At 40.6% G+C, this 19,147-nt stretch overlaps 1 protein-coding gene across 4 annotated transcripts in view; it reads right to left on the reverse strand.

Moving 5' to 3' along the window:
- The window catches only part of RPAP1 (RNA polymerase II associated protein 1), a 47,897-nt gene that overhangs the window by 18,226 nt on the left and 10,524 nt on the right, over nucleotides 1–19,147 (reverse strand). For 2 of the 4 annotated variants that reach the window (XM_079309164.1, XM_079309163.1), the window contains exons 2-12: nucleotides 17,073–17,337; nucleotides 16,050–16,198; nucleotides 15,443–15,535; nucleotides 13,949–14,126; nucleotides 11,702–11,878; nucleotides 8,703–8,909; nucleotides 5,088–5,203; nucleotides 4,576–4,674; nucleotides 4,011–4,112; nucleotides 3,092–3,259; nucleotides 626–808 (exon numbers count right to left, since the gene is read on the reverse strand). In XM_079309164.1, the coding sequence (XP_079165290.1) occupies nucleotides 626–808; nucleotides 3,092–3,259; nucleotides 4,011–4,112; nucleotides 4,576–4,674; nucleotides 5,088–5,203; nucleotides 8,703–8,909; nucleotides 11,702–11,878; nucleotides 13,949–14,126; nucleotides 15,443–15,535; nucleotides 16,050–16,198; nucleotides 17,073–17,271 (1,671 nt within the window). In that variant the 5' untranslated portion in view covers nucleotides 17,272–17,337. Of the gene's footprint in view, nucleotides 1–625; nucleotides 809–3,091; nucleotides 3,260–4,010; nucleotides 4,113–4,575; nucleotides 4,675–5,087; nucleotides 5,204–8,702; nucleotides 8,910–11,701; nucleotides 11,879–13,948; nucleotides 14,127–15,442; nucleotides 15,536–16,049; nucleotides 16,199–17,072; nucleotides 17,359–19,147 lie in introns of all 4 variants that reach the window. The other 2 variants (XM_079309162.1, XM_079309161.1) reach the window with 1 other exon arrangement.

Genomic DNA, 19,147 nt, shown 5'->3' on the forward strand with positions numbered 1-19,147 from the left:
CACCAAGGCTGAGTTTGAGATAACAAAGTTTGCTATTTTTAGATCTTCTATCAAAAATACAGGATTAGGTTTAAAATGTGGGAGGAATTCCTTCTGAACGCTGTAAAAATCTTAATCTGAAAAATGCAAATATGACATTTGGAAAAATGGTAAATTGCCACCTGATGTCAAATAAAGAGTATCATTGTACAAATCTACTAGTTCTGAACTATCTAGATGTAATCTTCTCGTTTAACTTTTAAAAAGTGCACATAGACATTTTAATAATGGCTGGAACCTCCTCGTTTTTAATTCAAGTAAGTGAGCCTGAAAGTCATGTCTGTATGTAGTCTTTCAGGAAATCTTATCAGGTCATCAGTGTGTTTGTTGTTGAATTCCCCAGAGGAAGTTAAGAGATATTAATGATACTGAAATCACACAAGTCAAGTCTCAATACTTTTAGAGACCAACACAATTATTTTCCTGGTAATATATGACAGAAACACAACAGCCAGAAAAGAGTTCTAATTATTGTTCAGAATGTTCTTGTCCAGCATGCACAGGAGGGTGGATGTTTCAACATCACACACAGCACTGTGCTGAGCTTATTTTCCTGAAAAGATTCTGGGTCTAACTATGTGCTTACCTTTACAACATCATATCGGGCCACATCTGGGTCTGGCTTGTTTTCATCCTTTAATTTTTTATCTTGAGATTTCTCTGTTCCATTTAACTCTTCCTCTTCATCCTCTTCTTCCTCCTCATTGTTAGGGACAAAGGGGAATGCAGCCATCCCTTGGTACCATGAGAAAGTCCAATCGAGATATTTCTATAAGGAGTGTTAAAGCATATAGAATAAAATGCTCATAAAGAAAGACAAAAACACAAAAACTTCTCAGGGATGCTTTTGAATATGGAATGCTTTGTTTATTTTTATATAATCCTGAGAAGATGTGAAGACAATAAAACAATAAAAGCTATTCTAAATATATACAAGTAGAATTCAGTGCTTTTTCAGGGAAATTATTCTGGCCTGACACACACACAGACTTGGCAAACCATTAAAAAGAATTACTGTGATGTGAATTAAAGTCACTACCCAGCTAACAGAAATTTAGTTTAACTGGAAAAAAATTAGAATTATAAATAATAAATAAATAAATAAAACAACCACCAAGGCTTTGGCATTAAATGGAAATTTGGTATTTATTGTCTTTCTGTTCTTGGACCTGTGTAGAACTTAGGTCAAATTACAAATAACACAGAAATATCAAGCAAAAACTGATATGATAAAATGAAGACTGCTTGGTCTATTTGTTCATGTTTGCTTCCCTCTGTTTGAACATCTCTCAGATTAAGCAAATAGGAAAACCTCTTTTTTTATTCACAGCTGATGAGTGTCATGTACTCTCAACTTCTAGGGTAATAGCCCAATTAGGGTAATAGTTTCAATTCTTCAGAGAGGGGATTGTTCCCATAACAGACTTACTTCCCCCAAAATGTTTTAGAATATGAAAGAAAGCCAAATCAAATGCTTGCTCTGTTTAATAACTGCTACAATTTTCCTTTTCCTGCACCCACAGTCAGAAGCAAACACCACATCAGTCAGAAAAGTAGTGGTAGACTTCAAATGCCAAGTACCAGGGAAGCACAAGCTATTATCAGACATTAAAACCCCCCAATGCCATATGAACTAAAGATGGTGAGTGATGGTCTGAAGAGGCCTGACTTGAGGGGATGAAGCCATGAGTCCATCTTGAATATAGAGTTTGGGACTATAGACTTCTTTCCACTAAGAGAAGGAAAAGCATTAACACAAGGTAGCTGGGTCATCAATGGAAACAAAAAGAAAGTTGCTTCCTTCCCATAGCCATTGAAGGATGAACAAAACCTTCAGACAGCATGATTTGTATGTGTGCTGGTCTTCTGTGTTTATAGTGCATATAATCCTACTTGTCTTACAAATCCTGGAGCAGAAGGCCAGGCTTCCAAACCTGTCCCTTTCTCAGAGACCTTTTGAAAGTCAGCAACATGAGACTCTAGGAAGGACTCTCTGGGTTAGAAAATATTCTGACACAGCATTCACAGTGCTGCTTCTGGCAGCAAGAGTCAGCAATCTCTGCTTATGCAAGACATCACATCATAAGCACTGATCTGAAAAATCAGAGCATTGCAGACACTTACAAACCAGAGTAACACCAGAAGAGAGAAAAAGTACATTAACAAGCTGATTCATAATACTAATTACCTACAATTGGTGGGCAGGACTCATCTAGTAAAACTCTATTAGACTCATAGAGAAAAAAGTAGCAAAATGTGGAGAAAGCTACCTAGTCCTTCATTTATCTTGCCTCCCACCCTGTAGAGGGACAGCTCCACAGGCCTGGCAGAAGTTGCAGGGGACTTCTTCTCTTCTAGCATCAGCCCCTTTGGAGTCAAACTGAAAAGCAGCTCTCAAGGAAGGAATTTGTAACAGTCTACAGCATGCTCTGACTAAGACTGCTTCTGTCCAACCAGGAGTAAATCTTAATCTGGCTGCCTAGTAGCCCTGAAAATCTAAAAGAAGCCTCAACCTTCTAACAGGGGAAAAAGCATCAATGAGAAAATTAACACATGAACAGGAAAAATTAGATGGGTATCAGTGTTACACATGGGAACAGTAGAAAAGTGACAATTAGAGAAAATGAACACAGCATTATTATGAGGCATAATGGAAAGTACAGAGAATATGTAATCTGTTAAGAAGCACAAAAACTATAAAATAAGAAAATAACATAAGAGGACATATTAAAAAATTAATTCTTCATATAATTAGTAGTGGCCTGATGTAGGTTGCAAAGATATCAAAAGAAGAAGAAACTCAGCAGCATGCACTGAATTTAGTCATAGGGCAGAGCTAATTCAAAATGGAGGAAAAAAAGACACCTGAATCTCTCAAACTGGGATAGCACACTTCATCATTTGTCTCAAAGCACAGTAATTCCATTCTATTCACCATTAAGCTAACACATCCAGGAAACCTTTGTTCAAGGTATTTACCATGTCCGCTCATTCTGATCCCTGTAAGCAGCTCAGCATGAAATCCAACCCAGGCTCTCCATGATTATCTTACCTCATCATCAAGTGACACCAGCAGAGCCCGGAGAGCACCAACAGATGCTGCCATGACATTTTCCACTGCATCATCCAGCGAGAAGCGCAGCAGGAAGAGAAAGCCAGCATCCAGCAGCAGCCGCAGAACGCTGCCCTTCAGTGAGGAAACAAACTCTCCAGCCTTGGCCTGCAAAGTGCCAGACAGAGCCAGGTTAAGGCTGCCTCATCTCTGCTGCTAAACTGTGTGGAGGTTTTTCTTCCTTTATTTTATCCTCCATCCATTCTACAGAACACAACTACAGTTCCTTCGTGTAAGAAACCCTTCTTTCTAGAGTCTGTACGCATCTTTTGACTTCACCTGTTCTACCCTATCACCCTTCTCAAAACCACCATGTTTCTTCTTCTCTGTTCCAGTGCCATTAGGGGGAATGTTACCACTTTCCTCAAAGGTTAGGTGCAAATGTGCACAGAAGAATTAATTTTGCTTTCTCCTCTTGGCACATTGCTCCATGAGTAGGCTTGGCTCTTTCTCACCTCCTACAGAAAATGCACATCATGAAGCTGGCTCAGACAACAGGAGTGAAAGGGTCAATGCCAAGAATAGGTTTGCCACAAAAGTAACATAAAAAAAAAAAAAAATCAACTTGCATCCAAATTAACAAGAGAACTGAAATTGCACCACTGCCACTGAACAGCACTTGAAACAACCTGCTGGAAGAATAACACTCTGGAACCATCCAGAGAAACCTCATCTCAGTTTGTTACATCCCAACACTTGGCTTATGTAACAGTAAGGATCCTCATTGGAACAGAATGCTCTGCTGGTGACTTTCTCATCTTCACTGAACAGCAGAAAACAAACAACTAGTACCAGAGAATCTGGGCCCTGATCCACCAGCAACTTGAATTATGGGGAGAAATTCCTTAAAGTGACTTACTCTTTGAACAATACGACCTAAGACCTGCAGAGCCAGTGTCCTCTGCTGTGTAACTTGGCTGCGAGACAGATGGAAGAGCTCTTGCAGAGAATAACCGGCTCTCTAAATGGCAGGGGGAAACAAAACAAAGAAACCATAAACATCCTCAGCTACAGCTAAAAACAGGTCACTTAAAATAAGATTACCTGTAACATACTGTGTAACAGAAGATAAATTGCAAGCCAATGTTGTTTGCCACTTTGTGGCAATTGCAGAAGAGATTCTAATCTTAGATGTCACAAGAGAAAATTGAACTTCTTAAGCAAAGGAAGTACATGCACTTTTTTCCAACACCACAGAACTTTAATAGCATTAAAGAGAAAAAGCATCAACAGTTTTCTGGAAGTAATGCAGTTTTATGCATTAGACAACTTGTCTTCAGGAGTTTGATTCTAATGAAAAATTACTGCACTTTTTTTTAAAGAGATTTTTTGTCACTAAAAAGTTTGACACAAAAGGAATTTATCAAATCAAACATGGAAAACAGAAATGCGTGTACCTTTTGCATTATATTTCACCCACCTACCTCTGCCTCTTCTCCATGGTGGTGCAAGCCTAGATGTGTTGGCAAATCAGCATCTGCAGGAATCAATTCTCCTTTTAAACTGAATCGAGCTTGCATTCCCTACAGCAAAAGGGTGGAGAGAGAAAACTATTATTTCTATTGCTGTCCACTCATTTCATCTCTTAAAATAACACCTTTACATCACCTGCTGAAAGATGACAGTTCAAAAACTCCCTCAAGCCTCAAATTCTTTGAAAAAAAGAATTTTTTATCTTTCCTTTTTTCTCAGTTTTACATCTATTTCATCCCAGATTACAATGGCTTGACTCTCACTTCCTACCTCTTTGAGTGCTACAGACTGAACTGATCCTGGATCACCCCATCCTGTGAAAGAAAATGGGGTATCCTCCAAACTGATGGAATCCCACAGACTGAGTAGCCAGGGGACTCATTTTTGAAGCCTTCAAAGCTGTTACTGCTGAGAAATATGATCCAGACACAAACATGCAAAGTATCAGTTTCTGCTTTCAAACCTTTTTGGTTTTCTTCTGCCGAGGTGAGGTCAAATCTTTCATCCATTTCAGCTTCTCAAACTCTACATTGTCCATGTGAATCCACTCCTTCCTGGGCTTGACAGGGAGATCATCATCTGTGTGTGGGGAGAAAGAAATGTCAGCCTTACCTTCCAAGGTAGAGATGAAGGAAATACTACTCCTTCTTTGCCAAGCTACTCAGCTTAAAGACTGTATCAAATATAAGATTATGTAAAATAAAAAGAAAACAATTTTCAAACTGACTGCTGTGTGATGCATAAACATCAAAGGTTTAAAGCTATTTTCATCTTTCGTGAGAGCAAGAATAGGAAGTAAACAGCACTGTAATTAAATTCAGACAAGACTAATTTAGGAGAAGTTGAACAGAAGTCAGGACACAAATAAGGCAAAATTATCAGGACACGAGTAAGGCAAAATTGTCAGAACTAGTGCAGAAAAAATAGTATCAGGTCTACTTTTGAGAAAGCAAACTAATATCATCAAGGAAGAGAGTGTTAGGAGGGGACATGAAATTGAAAAGTATTAATGCAGAGTCCCAGTAAATTATTGGAACCCAGTAGGATTTTAGCCTAGATACACTGAAGGCAGCACAGTATTTGTGCTTTGGTTGCATTTGTGATGCTGCTCTTCAGTATCCCTCCCTAAAGGCTTGGGAAGAAAAGATCAAAACAGCTGAAAATTTGCACACCTTACCAGAGCTAGCTCGGTGGGGAAACTGGACAGCTGAACAGGAATTTCAAAGGTGCAAGTACAAAAGGAAGAAGTTACTAATTTAACTTTATAAAGAGCTTTGACTACAAGAACTTGAGAAATAAGACATTTGTGCCTGACATCACAAGAGTTGCCCTAGGAAAGAGACAGATCAGCATGTGGAAAAATCTCACAAGCAAAGAGACCAGAGAGATATAACCAGGAAAGGTAAGGCTTTGCTACTCGGGCACTACCCCAAACCAGAATAAGAAGAGATGAGCTAAGAAGTCTTTGCATCTCAAAGGAAAGCACATATAAGGACAGTAATAGGCAGTCTCCAGGCATGGAAAGCATTAGCACCACTCCTGCTGGAGCAGCCCAGAAATCATCTGCATTGCAGCTATTAATCCTAGTACTCTGCTCTTCCCTTGCAAGGAACAAGTCCCACTGAGATGCTCTCCTTTCATCAGATCTTTTCCTGCTGGTAACTGGCCTGAAACCTAACCTTTTACTTTCTTCCAATTAGCAGATAAACTTTCAAGAAGGGCACTCATCCTCTCCAGAATGAAACTTCACACTTATGATCAATGTGGTATTGAATCAGGCAAGGAACCAAGCACAGGGTTATCTTCCTCAGCCAGAAAGCTGTTCCACAGAATTTCAGCCAAAGGCTCAGCATGCATTTTAATTGAAGCAAAGGCAAAAGCATCTGAAATGTACGAAAGTGGAATGTTCGTGGGTGGTAGATGCAACATGAGAGGAAATAAAACCAGCAGAAAAACAAAATATATCGACATTTTTAATTTAACAAAATGTTTTCTCTATTAATCACTAAATTGACAGGGTTGAGCTAATCATTCTGTGAATAAGATTATGCATGTTATTAGCAGCCCTTAGTACAATGATCTTGTCAACAAGAAAAGATGGTTATATATTTCAAGCCATCAGCAGACTGTTACTGAGAAATGCCTTTACAGAAGCACAAGCTGGCAGTGTGAATGCAACATTTGCACTCAACTTTTCCAGATTTAGGTTAAAGTAAAGGCTACCACTCAACCTCTTCACTTTTTACTTTGCTTCCCATTTTCTCTCAGTGATAGAATTAGCTTTTCCATTTGATAAGGTTATAAGTTGCTGGATAAAGGTTTCACCATCTTGTTTCTAATAAACAGTAGACTTTTAGGTCATTAGAGAGGCAGGTTTGACTTTTGAGCAAACTATTGATTTGTGTTGCCACCAGAAATTAAGTGTGATCATTTCTGCTGGGCTATTCATGATTCAGTTACTTCTGAGTATAAACAGATGCTAAAATTCCAACAATAAGCGCTAATGTCTAATTAATTTTAACATTTCCTGTTGGTTAGATGTTGCAGGCATAAACTGAGGTACTGGAAAAGCTTCCCTTGCTTTTTAAACTGTGTTTCAGCTCAACCTTTTTTTTGTTGTTTCAAATATCCTGGGAAATCTCTTCTTTTCTGTGCTGTCTTCTATAGGAGGCAAAAAATGTCAGGACACAATGTTTTAAACACTGAGCTATTCCCAAGAGCATTACTATTATTACCATTACAGGCTGAACAACATGCATCTATTGCTCCCAGAAGATGAAAAGATCTCACTTGACCTGGTGCTACTTGTGCACTCGGTTGTTCTGGGACTAAAAATAACTAAAAATAGCCCCTTTGATTAGAATGGATTTGTGGAAAAGTAAAACTTTGGGAGAAACTGCAAAAGGACTGTGCAGTGAAGCCTCTTCCTCAAATAGAGGCTGAGCTTTACTTCTCCTGCACATGCACACACACACACATATACACTGACAGATTCATCCCTCCCAGCAAGAAAATGGTAAATGCTTGTTATCTCTTGCAAACATCAAGCTGAAATCCCAAAGTGATTCAGAGACTTCTTTAATCAGTCTGCAGGTTATACTGGAACACAAAGGATGCATTTTAAGAGAGGATCAAGAGATGGAGAAAGGCAAAAATTGACAAGAAATTGTGGGACAAGCATGTTAGGAATAAAAGTGTGGGGAAAATGACAATAGGAGCTTAAAAATCACAACAGAGAAAATGAAATTGCTAAAGAGAATATGCAGCAAGGAAAGCAACAATAAGTGCAGAAGCCTAAAGAGAAAACTCTTCTTTCCTCTGCCATGAGAATATATGGGGCTGCTCTAGCTACTGGAGATAAAGCAGCTTTCTCCTTATACAGACATACATTGAGCATTAGAGGATTCCGTCATAAGAGGCAATAGCTCTGTAGCACTCTACAAAAAGCAGGACATTCTACACCTTAATACTTCCCACTTCATCCAAAGCACAAAGAAAATAACTCTATCTTGAGGAAATCACTGAGTGGCTTCTGAGATACAAGACACAGAGTGGGGCCACCAGGAGCAGTGTCATGCTTACACATACATCCTCTATATGAGCAATTTCCCTGGCGAGAGTGATTGTCATTTCTATGTTATCCAGTGAACAAATTGTTAACTGTTACCTCCCCAACACTCTCTTGCCCCCAACCAGTACCAATTAAAAAATTATTCAGGCATCAGCTGAATCTCACTACTACACTCCTCTGTTTCTTTATCCATGTGACTTAATAGAAGAGCAATGATGCCTAGTTTAACACATATTTTCCTTTCAGAGGCCTTAGAACAAATTTCAAAAAGCAAGACCTCCCAATGAACAGGTCATTTCCATTACATTGTGTACCACCTTTCTGATCTGTGGAGCCCAACTAGAGGTTCTTTTTTAAACCTGAAACACGTATTTTTAAAATATCATGATAAAATTCAGATTTGGATCACTAAAAAGTACCACAACAATCCAATGTAGATTGATGTAAACACCATACAAATCTGACATTTCTGTTCAGAAAATAAACAATATGCACTTTGTTTCTTACCCATGATTTCTACCTTCATATTTTCTTCCTTCCTTACAGGTTCTTCCAGACCTGACTCTTGCATGGAAAGAGATGATCTTACACCATGCTGAGCCACAGGCGGAGATTCCACAAACTCCTCCGGTCTGTTCAGTTCCATTTTTAATTCCTTCTTCTGGCCTTCATTGTTACCACGTTGTGATTTCAAGAAAGCAACTAAACTGGGATCTGTAAGTATTGACAAAGAGACAGACAGAGATGTGACAAAGTCTCAAAATACTTCATATGCCTATAGTTCCTGCTATTTATGTTTCAGTCTTTTCTACTTGTCCTCTTTCTCTCATCGGCTGTCACTTCTCTTCAAACTGAGGCACTCCACTGCTTTATGACCTCTTAGGCACATAAGGTAGGTGTAACTGACTGGTGAGGAGACACCAGAGAAAGAACTGACAAATGCCTTCCAGGGTAAAGCAACTGCAAAAATTCCATTTTCCCAGCTTATGAACGAATAAAGATAATTGCTTCTTTTCCCCTCACTGCCAGTCAAATGGGACATCTAAACAAGACTATTAACTGTGGAGAGAATTCTGGTCTGCGTGCCCTGTGGACCACTCAGTGGCATCAATCTAAACACTAGAAGAATACACAGGACAGACACCACAAAAAGAATTACCTGATCTTTACTGAATTGCAATAGAACTGCAAGTCATAGCTCAGATATTATGTTACAAGGTGACCTTTGTTCGTTCTTAACTGACTCCCCATTCCAATTATGGTCTGACAACATCCAGAAAAAAGACACAGCCATTCTCTTCATACTTTGAAGAGAAACATTTGGGAGATAGGTGTATATCGAAGAACAGTTTATGTTCATATGGCCCTAAGATCATCATTTTACTTTCAGAACTGCTACACATATCCCACATCACTTTGGATGGAGTGCACTGTCTCTGAATACTCTTCTCTAGACGATGGTGCTGGGATGATTATACCAGAGGTGAACAGTGAGAGATTGTGCATTGTGCCTCAACAAGGTACAGAAATACTCCAGTAAGCAGTGTCAGAGATACATAAAGAAGAACATAACACCTACAGTGGTTATTATTCTTTGGAGGACAAAGGACAAGCAGTTGAGAAATGCTCTGTACCTGAGATAAGTCATCTCAAAAATGACTCCCACGTCTCTGAAACATCTATCCCACACACACAATTGCTGCACATTCCCCTCAATGATGCAGTTTAAACTGTCCTTGGTGAAGGACAGGCACTCAGCCCAGTCTCATTAAAGTATTCCTACTTTTTCTGAATGCAAGCACAGCTCTCACTTTCTTACACTTCAATGTATACAGCAAGGAAGTACTGTAATCATTATTTCATAGTTCCACACATTGACAAAAAAGTCATTGATGTCAATCCATGAATACTATGTCAGAAACCAAGCCCACTTCTGCCCAGAGTCTCCATGAGCAAAACCAGCACAGTGCCAACTGCCCAACATAGAACTGTGTGCTCATTCTCATACATCACACCACAGAGTATCATCTGCTTCATAACTAAGAAGTTAATTCAGGGACTGGACAGCATTTAACACAAATCATTCACAATCACGAATATGGAGAAAAAGCCTCCTTAATTCACAGCTCTGTGCCTGTCCAGTTCCTAAATCCATCTGTAAGTCAGCAATTTAGTTTAGGAGTTGCTTCATGTATAATTCTCTACCCACAGATATTCTCAGAATTCCAAAATTACTTCCAGTTTCTTTAAGGCCTCAAAAGACTAAAATATCTACAATTGTAATCTACAAGACATATAAAAATACATTGCTTCAGAAAATATTGTTCAGAAATACTTAAAATACATGCCATAAGTATTCACTTCTCTAATATCCCAAACAATGGAGTGGTGGGGACAAATCACTCACAAGAAGCAAGTACATAATCACTATGTGAAAAATACACGTGTGAAAAATACACGTGCCATTGTTATAAGCAGTGAAGCCAAATAAAATACCCATGTCTCTGAAAGAAGGATGTACCTAAACAATCTGGCTGCAACTATTTTGTGTAGTTCCTTTGCCACTTTACTAGTTATACATGTTGCTTGCAATAAAGTCAAGATAATTAATGTGACCTTTAAGCTGAACCCACAAGAAACTTAGGCATCTAAAATGCCACTCACATCTAAATTTGATGCTAGAGGACCTGAAATCATGAGAATTAAAAAAATACTTGTCTGCCACCTACATCTGTACATCTGCTCTTCCTGAGCATATAAATTTATCAAACCAATGCCAGCAAGTGTTGCAGTGCCCCACATCACAGAAGTCTTACCAAATATACCATCTTCAGTGTTCTCTTCTACCTCCTCTACTCATCAGCTGCCAGGGGTAGGCATTCCCAGAGCACCACTGTGGACAGGGCTCCAAACCAGAGACCAGACCCCTGCCAGAATATGCCTGTACCCAACAGCCTGATAATTAAAACACTTCTTCAAAAAGTCAAGGTTAACTGCAAGTTTTTCTGCTCTACAAGTATAGGTTTGAACTGAAATCTCCCACATGCCCATATGTTCTCCCTATCCAGGTACTGACAGTTCTGGCCCGAGTTTTAGGCATTTTGGAGGGGAAGACCAAGAGTTCTCTCTCATCTCAGCTATGACTGTTGTGACATTGCTTTCTTATCAGCTTCAGAGAATCACATTTTAGGATCTTTATGTGCAACTGTTGTATTTGGAGTGCAAGGCAATAAAGTACACGAATCATCTTAACCCACAGCAGAGCGGAGATGAGAAAGACTTAAGCCAAACCAACCCTCACTGAAAAAGAAACACTCTTTAATATTTTTCACACTTCGTTCTTACTCATAAACTACTAACATGACATGGAAGCAAGATTATCCACATATGGAATGAGTAGGAATTCCAAGTTCCCATCACTGACCTGTCAATTTGTTAAGACTTCAGGACACCTACACATTCAATAAATTGCCTCAACTCTAGAGCTGATCCTGGGAAGCACATACCCAGCTGAGCCAGAAGCCTTGCCTGCTCCTGCAGGATCTCTTCCTCAGACATGGACTGCAGCTTCTCCAAGTTCTCTTTGTGAATAGCTTGAGCTTCCTCCTCACTCTTTTGGCTTCCAAGACCCTCTCCCGTTATGAGACAAGGACGCTGAGAGGTTAAAAAGTCACCATCTTTATCTATAAGAAGCAGCAGAGAAAGCAGATAGTGATCTGTGTCTACAGCACCACGAATAAATCTCAATTCTGTCATTAGCAGAATTGCATAATTTCTCCTTTTGTTTTTTAATTTTACTTTGGCGGTAAAGTTATAATAGGAATAAAGAAGTTTTCTTTAGTTTCAAACAAAACAAAAACATTTGTACTTTCATCCCATGTCACAACAAACATGTTGACATAATTTCCAGCTTGTTTCTTTGGGAGTTTGAGGAGGGATGGCAGGGGAAAGGAATTATGTTTCTTTAATGAAAAGCAACAGCACGAAAAAGTAAACTAGAGCATAATTCACAACTGATGCATCAGATGCATTCACTTCCAAGCTAGTGAATACTAGATTCTTTCTCTGCCCAAGAATGCCTAAATCCACATTCAAAAGTCAGCTGAACTATGACCTAGTAAATATCTGCTGTATAAGACAGAAAATTAGATTAGGTAAACCAGCTTCCAGAGTGATACAGGATCAATTCTCAACACAGGCATGTTTGCTTTGAACAATGTCCTGTACTCACCTCCAAGGGTTAAATATATCAGAAGTTACAGCAAGGGGCATTCTTCCTACTATGAAGAAAACGGAGTCCCCTTTATCACCTGATATAAATCCCTTTTAAATGTTCATTTCATTTAACCATAGCACCAGGTAACATGTTCTTTTGATCAGTGTGAGACCCTCCAGCTCTCCTGTAACCCAGCATACGAGGACCTGACTTTATGACTTTGTTGCTTATGTGTTATTCATATCCTCCATATACTGACTTTAACTATCCCTACACCCCTAAACCAGCCAGCTCTGAAAGCATCAAATCCCTGTTCAAACAGCAGCAATGACTCTCATCACCAGGAAAATCTGATGTCATTTCTAGAGCTGTTTTGCATATTGAGCAGAAAGAGAGAAGACAGGGTGACTGGGCAAAAGCTTCAGTAAGCTTCCCATCATCAGCAATTAAATTAACAGCTACAATGGAGAAACACCTTGTTACTACAAGAAATTAAGCTGCCCCTCCTCTCTTGCTTCTAGAGACCCTGCCACAACAGTCTGGCTGAAGAGGCCAAGCCATTTTGTAATCACTCTGTCATGATATTACATTTTAGAAGCATTCATATTCAAGATGATGACAGCCCTAAGACTGCTCTATTTCCCTTTGAGCTTTTCTCAGACTGAATTATACATGTCCAATTGTAATAGGACACACAGTGAGCACAGTATAGTGACCTGGATGGTGGATATGTGCATACACAGCACAGCACATCTGGTAGTTCTCTTACCAATTCTCTGACAGAGTGCAGGGCTGATACAAATCTTAGCCAAATGGTGATGGTCTTCAAATGACATCTGGCCTCTATTTCAATGTGAAAATGACAGTATCAGGGTAAAACCCTGACACAGGGTGGCCCCAAGCAAACTGGACTGTCCCAGACAATACAAATAAAAAAAAAAAATCTGGAGATGCTGCTAACAGTTGAACTGGCTTCCTCTTTCCTTGCCACGTTGCTGTCAGACAGCAAGTAACTGCTGGAGGTGGCACTGACTCATCAGCACTGCCTCACAGCATTCCTTATGGAGCAAAGCCAGTGTCTCATGGCAGCAGATCTGGTGACGGAAATCTGAGCTTTCAAACATTTCAGTAGGAGTGAGAACCCACATCACAGTGGTCTCAAGCACTTTCAACACAGAACCACCCTCTTCCTAAAATTGTGGAAATTGGTGATGAAACAAGAAAAACTTTACCTGTAACAAAGAGAAAAGAAAAAGAGGAGAAAAACCTTGAAAAATAAATCTACTTCCCTGTGAAGCAAAAGGGAAACCAGTGAGAAAGCTAACACAATTTTAGACTGCATCTCAGAATTTTCTCCTTAGAACTTTTAGTTTGCATCTCAAACTCTTTCAAATCATTGTCCCAATACAGGCATTCCAACTGACCTTGAGATTCCTAAACTGAGAAGAACCTAATCTAAAATATGGTGCACTGATGTTATGGTTACTAAGGCTATGTAAACACTGTCAGCTGGATAAGCAGAACCTTCTCCACTTACCACCCCTGCTGGTGGGAAGAGGTGCCTCTCCCGCGGATCCCACAGGATCCACGGCACCCGGAGCTGATCTTACTTGCACGCACTCAGCAGCAGAGGGAGCTGCCGCTGCCTTTTCAGCAGCTCTTTTCGCTTCCATCTTCTGTGCAAAGATGCTTTTTCTTCCAGGTCCCAGCTGCACCTGCAAACGGGGAAGACATGTGTCCACTCTTCTCTCCAGAGTCTCCCTGCACATCTGCCACTAACAAATGCATCGATCTGATCCTAAAGACACTCTCAGATTAGACTATGGGACATGGTACAGGGAGGCCATTGGAAGTCACCTACCCTTTACTGTGCATGCATGACTCTTTTCTAACACACTGCTATGACAGAGAGACAAAGGCATGGATGTTTTTGGCACCTAGAGAAGGAAGATGATTAACTATATTCAAGCAAGGAAAATACACCTAAAATATCATCAAACACAATAGTTCCCACTTTCCTGCTGTTTGGAAGCTTTGCATAGCTGAATACCTTGGATTTCTGAGTATAAATGGGGCTTTACATCACTGTGCTCACCACATGCTTGGAACAGACTTCTTATAAGGTGATTAATGAGCAGCAGGGTGAAGAGATTTGCACAGTAAGAAGTGGGCAAGTAGTGCTAATTTAATCCTGGCTAAATTACTGTGTTGCTTGCCTAGGTAATGGAAGGGCATGGCTCTGAACAGCCTTGCACAAGTGATGCAAGGGAAATCCAAAGGAGACAAAGCAAAAATCTCTTGCATGTCCCCAGTCCAAAGAAGAAGCTTAAAAGGCAGTCTGAACATTTGGTAGCTGCTCTGTGCACTGCTGCATCAGATAAAACCGGTAGTTTAAAAAGTATTACTCTTGTCTTTCAAAAAAGCAGTCCTTCAAAATAAGCTCCCTCCTCAAAGCAATCACAGCTATCAATCACATATCAATTCCCAGCATCTGACTCCCACTCAGCTAGCAGTCCTTGCTACTACAGCAACAACTGATAATAGCAACCATGGCTTCCAGTTTTACAGCTTCAGAAAAAAATTACGTCAAAATCAAAAAAGCTGCAAAAGATAACCCAAGCAACCACACTCAAATGCTATGCCAGGAGAAATCAGGTGCAACTTCAGTTAAAAGGTGGTAGACAAATTAACAGAGATAGCTCCTCAGAGAAAACTAAGCAGAACAGGATCAATTGTACTACAGCTCTGCAGATTTGATCCACCTTAGTGAACTTAGCTGAAGAAGGCTAAACCAAGAAGGTTCCAATGTTACTTAACTGCAGAGTATGGAGTAGCTACGTGATGGTAGCTTGGTAGAACTCTTTCCTTCACTCAAGTGGCAACACCATAGACATGTTGAGCTAGTTCATAATCTCCAGCATGATAAGTTGGTTATATTGAGTCCTACCAAGTCCCACTAAGCATTAGGCTTTAATGGGAGAAAGTTTAATTGTTAATGAAGGTAGCACAAAACATCTGCTCCTAGTCTCACCTCACTTTTTATCTCAGAGCGGTGAAATACCCTTGGAAATGGGTCTCCCGTGGGCACTGGCAGGGTCACTGCTACTGCACTTGTGTCTCGTTCCTGAAGAAAAAAATTCAAACCTGTAAAAGCATTGCAACAGCCAGACATGCTTGTATCATTTAACTGAGAGCAGGTTCAAAATCTGTCAGCTCACATTGTCATCAGGCTCAGAATACCATTTTTGTTTAGAGACAGAGTGAGGCTATTTTCCAAAAGACTGGGTTGCTAAACTCCATGCATCACTCAAAGAATCAGATAAAAGAAAGATTAGGCCAGTGAAAAGCAAGGAGAACATTCCCAGCAGAGTCCAGAAACTCACCCAAATCAACACTACAGCACATGCCTGCATGCAATCAGTGTGACCTGCTGGAAGGCAGATCTGAATCTATATATAACTGAGAGCAAAAATACACCCAAATAGCTTTTTTCTTTCAAGGTGCTCCAGGACACTGGTCTACAGTGCTGCTTTACTACACTGTAAAAATAAAAAGCAGCCACAGAGCCCTTCATCCCTGCTTAGTTCACAGTATTCAAATTAAAAAACACTATATCATCACACAAAAAATAGACATACAATAATTTTGCTGAAAACTGCTGTAATGTGTCGATCATGACTTTCCAATCTTTCCTCTGGATCTTCATCCTCAAAATGGACACTAGCACTTTTGATCTTGGACTTCTTTGGAGGAGCTGGAGTAAGAGGTGGGAGAGTATCAGGAAAACCTGAGCAGGGGAAGCAATAATAAGAAAAAAAAAGCAGTCAAGTTATTGCTGTATAACCACTGTGCAATAGGTACCTAACCAAGGCCTCCTAATAGCACCTTTTATTAAGATAAGAAAGCAATAAGACAATTAAGAGTCCCCTGTCTCTAACCTGAAATATATAGTGGGGAAAAACATGCTTGAAGTTTCTATTTATGTATTGGCACAAGGTCTTTCCAAAGAGCTCCATACGCAGGAAAAGGTACTGAGGTCTGACTGCAAGTATTAAGGGAAGAAGTAAGGCTGTACAGAAAAAGTATTGTTCTTGCAGGTTGTGTTGAGCCACAAAAAAAGCACATTTCTGCTGCAAACTGTCAAATGTAAGGGATTTGTACGATCACAAACAAACTCCTTTCCCCCTGCTATAAACAGATCATATTTCCTCTACCTGGAACAAAGTACTGGAAGATTCATAGTGTTGCTTTTAAAAATGCACCCTGTGCTTCTGAGATCAAGCACATGACAAAAGTGTTACAGCTACTATTGATGGAGAAAACAAAAGTAAGCCACACCTGCTGGCTGAAAATGGAGCTGCTAGGAGAGGTAAATCTCAAAGATACTAGGTCTGGATAGTTGGCAAAATAAGCAGTGAGTGTCCAAACAGTACAAATTACACAAAGCATCTCTTGCTGGCAAGGTACCACAGACAACTGATAAATGTGGACTAAGGGACCAAAAACGTGGTTCTACTGGATGCTAGTAACATTGGACAAGACAATTGCCAAGGCTAAAGAATAAATAACACTGCAAGGAGGGCACATATGCAAGAGAAAAGCAACACTGGGGGGTTGAGAGACAGACAATCTTAGTAATTCAAAGAAACAAATGAATTTACCATCCAACATGACTACATCCTTGCTGTCCTCTAGCGGGGGTGTCTCAGCATCTTCAGCATCTGTGCTCCCTTCCTTCCCTTTCCTCTTGTCTGCTTTCTTCACAATCTTCACTGCAGGTGAAGCTCTGGCTGCCAGGAACTGGTTCTGAAAGTGCAGCAGGTCTGCCTCGGACTCCCCAGGCTTAGGTCTCGACAACATCCTGCCCTCTTGCTCTTGCAGCCCAGCCACAGGTGCTTTTCACATAGGACTTGAACACATGGAAAACTGGAAACAGAACCGGATTACCTGGAGATGGGACAGGCACAGCATGGGAAAACTATTCATTTTTGACCCACTCTTATGTTTCTGTACATAGTACAGATCCCCTGCTCCAGGATCACCCAAACACAAACAAAACCCTGCTCTTCATCGCTGGACAAAAGACTACTCAACAAGAAACCAATTTCCATGCATCCTCATGCATGCTGTTTCCAAGGATCTTCATTCAGTGCCCAGGCCAGTTTGGGGTTTACAAACAAGGGTGAGATTATACACACTTTTACCTCTCTGCACATGACAACTCACCAGGAAGGCAACTACACCACCTCCCATCTACCAGGCAAGAAAACATTGGTGACTACTGATTCCCAGAGGCTGGGACTAGCAAACCATTTCTTACAGGCAGCAAGTAAACTGTTTGCAAATACATTTCATTGTACTCCTAGCATAAGCACACACCTACTTGATGTTTATTTATGGAGCTTGCTGCCACAACAGGGCTCCCACAGCCAGACTTCACTTGCTCAGACCCTCTCTGATATCCATAAGGAGCAGAACATGCATCCCAAACCGAGCCTTCCCTGCCCTGCCACCACAGGCTTCACAGCCCACAAGAGGAGGATGCCTGCTCCAACAGCCACAAAACACACAGTTGGAAGCTAAGGGAGCCAAGGCTGCTGCTTAGCTCTCTGCAAGAAGCCTCCTCCACACAGGGCTCTACATGAACCTGTCCAAGTCTCTCCCTACCAAAACAAGTAATCAAGAAATACAGCACATCTTCAAACCACCTTTGTTTCTCTGGGAAACTGTCAGCACAGGGAGACAACTAAGCAGCCATTGTTAATGGGATTGGATCTTCTTTCAGAAACCCTTTCCTCAAAGCTTTTGTTTCAGTACACATGGGACCCGCAGACAGAAGCAATGTAGGGAAAACACACTTTGCTTTCCTCTCAGGGCACCTTTTCCCATGTCCCATGGAAGCCAATGCAGCCCATTAGCAACACCCCCTTGGCTGTCAGGAATCATCATTCCTGCCCAGAGCTCAGAGAAAACATTCAGGACACATAACAAACTCCTGAGGATCAGCACTAACCCCAGCACCCTGCAGCCTGCTTACCTCCAGCCTTGCAATGGCTACTTAAAAGCCCACCAAACACCATCTGTGTGCCCAGAGGGACCACCAGCCAGCCAGCATAAGCCACACACTGAGACATTGTCCTAGAACACAGCTGAGGGATCAGAAACGCTGTCCAAGGACTATGAGCACCTTTGCATTCCACAACATAGTGATTGCTGTGTGGACACACTACCATCTTACTTGATAAAATCCAACAGTAGTTGGCATTTTCATTTCTTCTGTTTCATCTGCATTTACAGTGCATTTTTCTTCTACAGCAACAGAGCCCAACATGCAAAAGAGGACAGTAACATCTATGAACCTGACATGGTCAGAAAAGATGTATATGTTGAAGCAAAAAAATAATCTCTGACTGCTACTGACATTTGTGAACCCTGGGGAAGGCCTTTTTACCCATTCTCAAGTCTACAACTTTTCATTATTTTGATAAAGTTATCAGATTTGGGCAAAAGTGGAATACAAGGTCCCGGTGTCACAATTAGTGCCTCAAATTAACCTCTTTCTTCAGATCTTGTTGGTTGTGTTAAGAATTTAAAAGGAGAAGCAGAGAGACAAATCTCAGTCTCTCCTGAGCAGCCCAGCAATTTCCCCACTTGAGATCAGCAGGTAACAAAAGCCTCACTCAAGATTATTGGCTCCTTTGCAAAAATGCGATGTGCATTCTCTGCTCTGTCACAG

The sequence above is a fragment of the Erithacus rubecula genome (genome assembly GCF_903797595.1).
Source record: "Erithacus rubecula genome assembly, chromosome: 6".
NCBI classification, from domain to species: Eukaryota; Metazoa; Chordata; class Aves; order Passeriformes; family Muscicapidae; genus Erithacus; species Erithacus rubecula.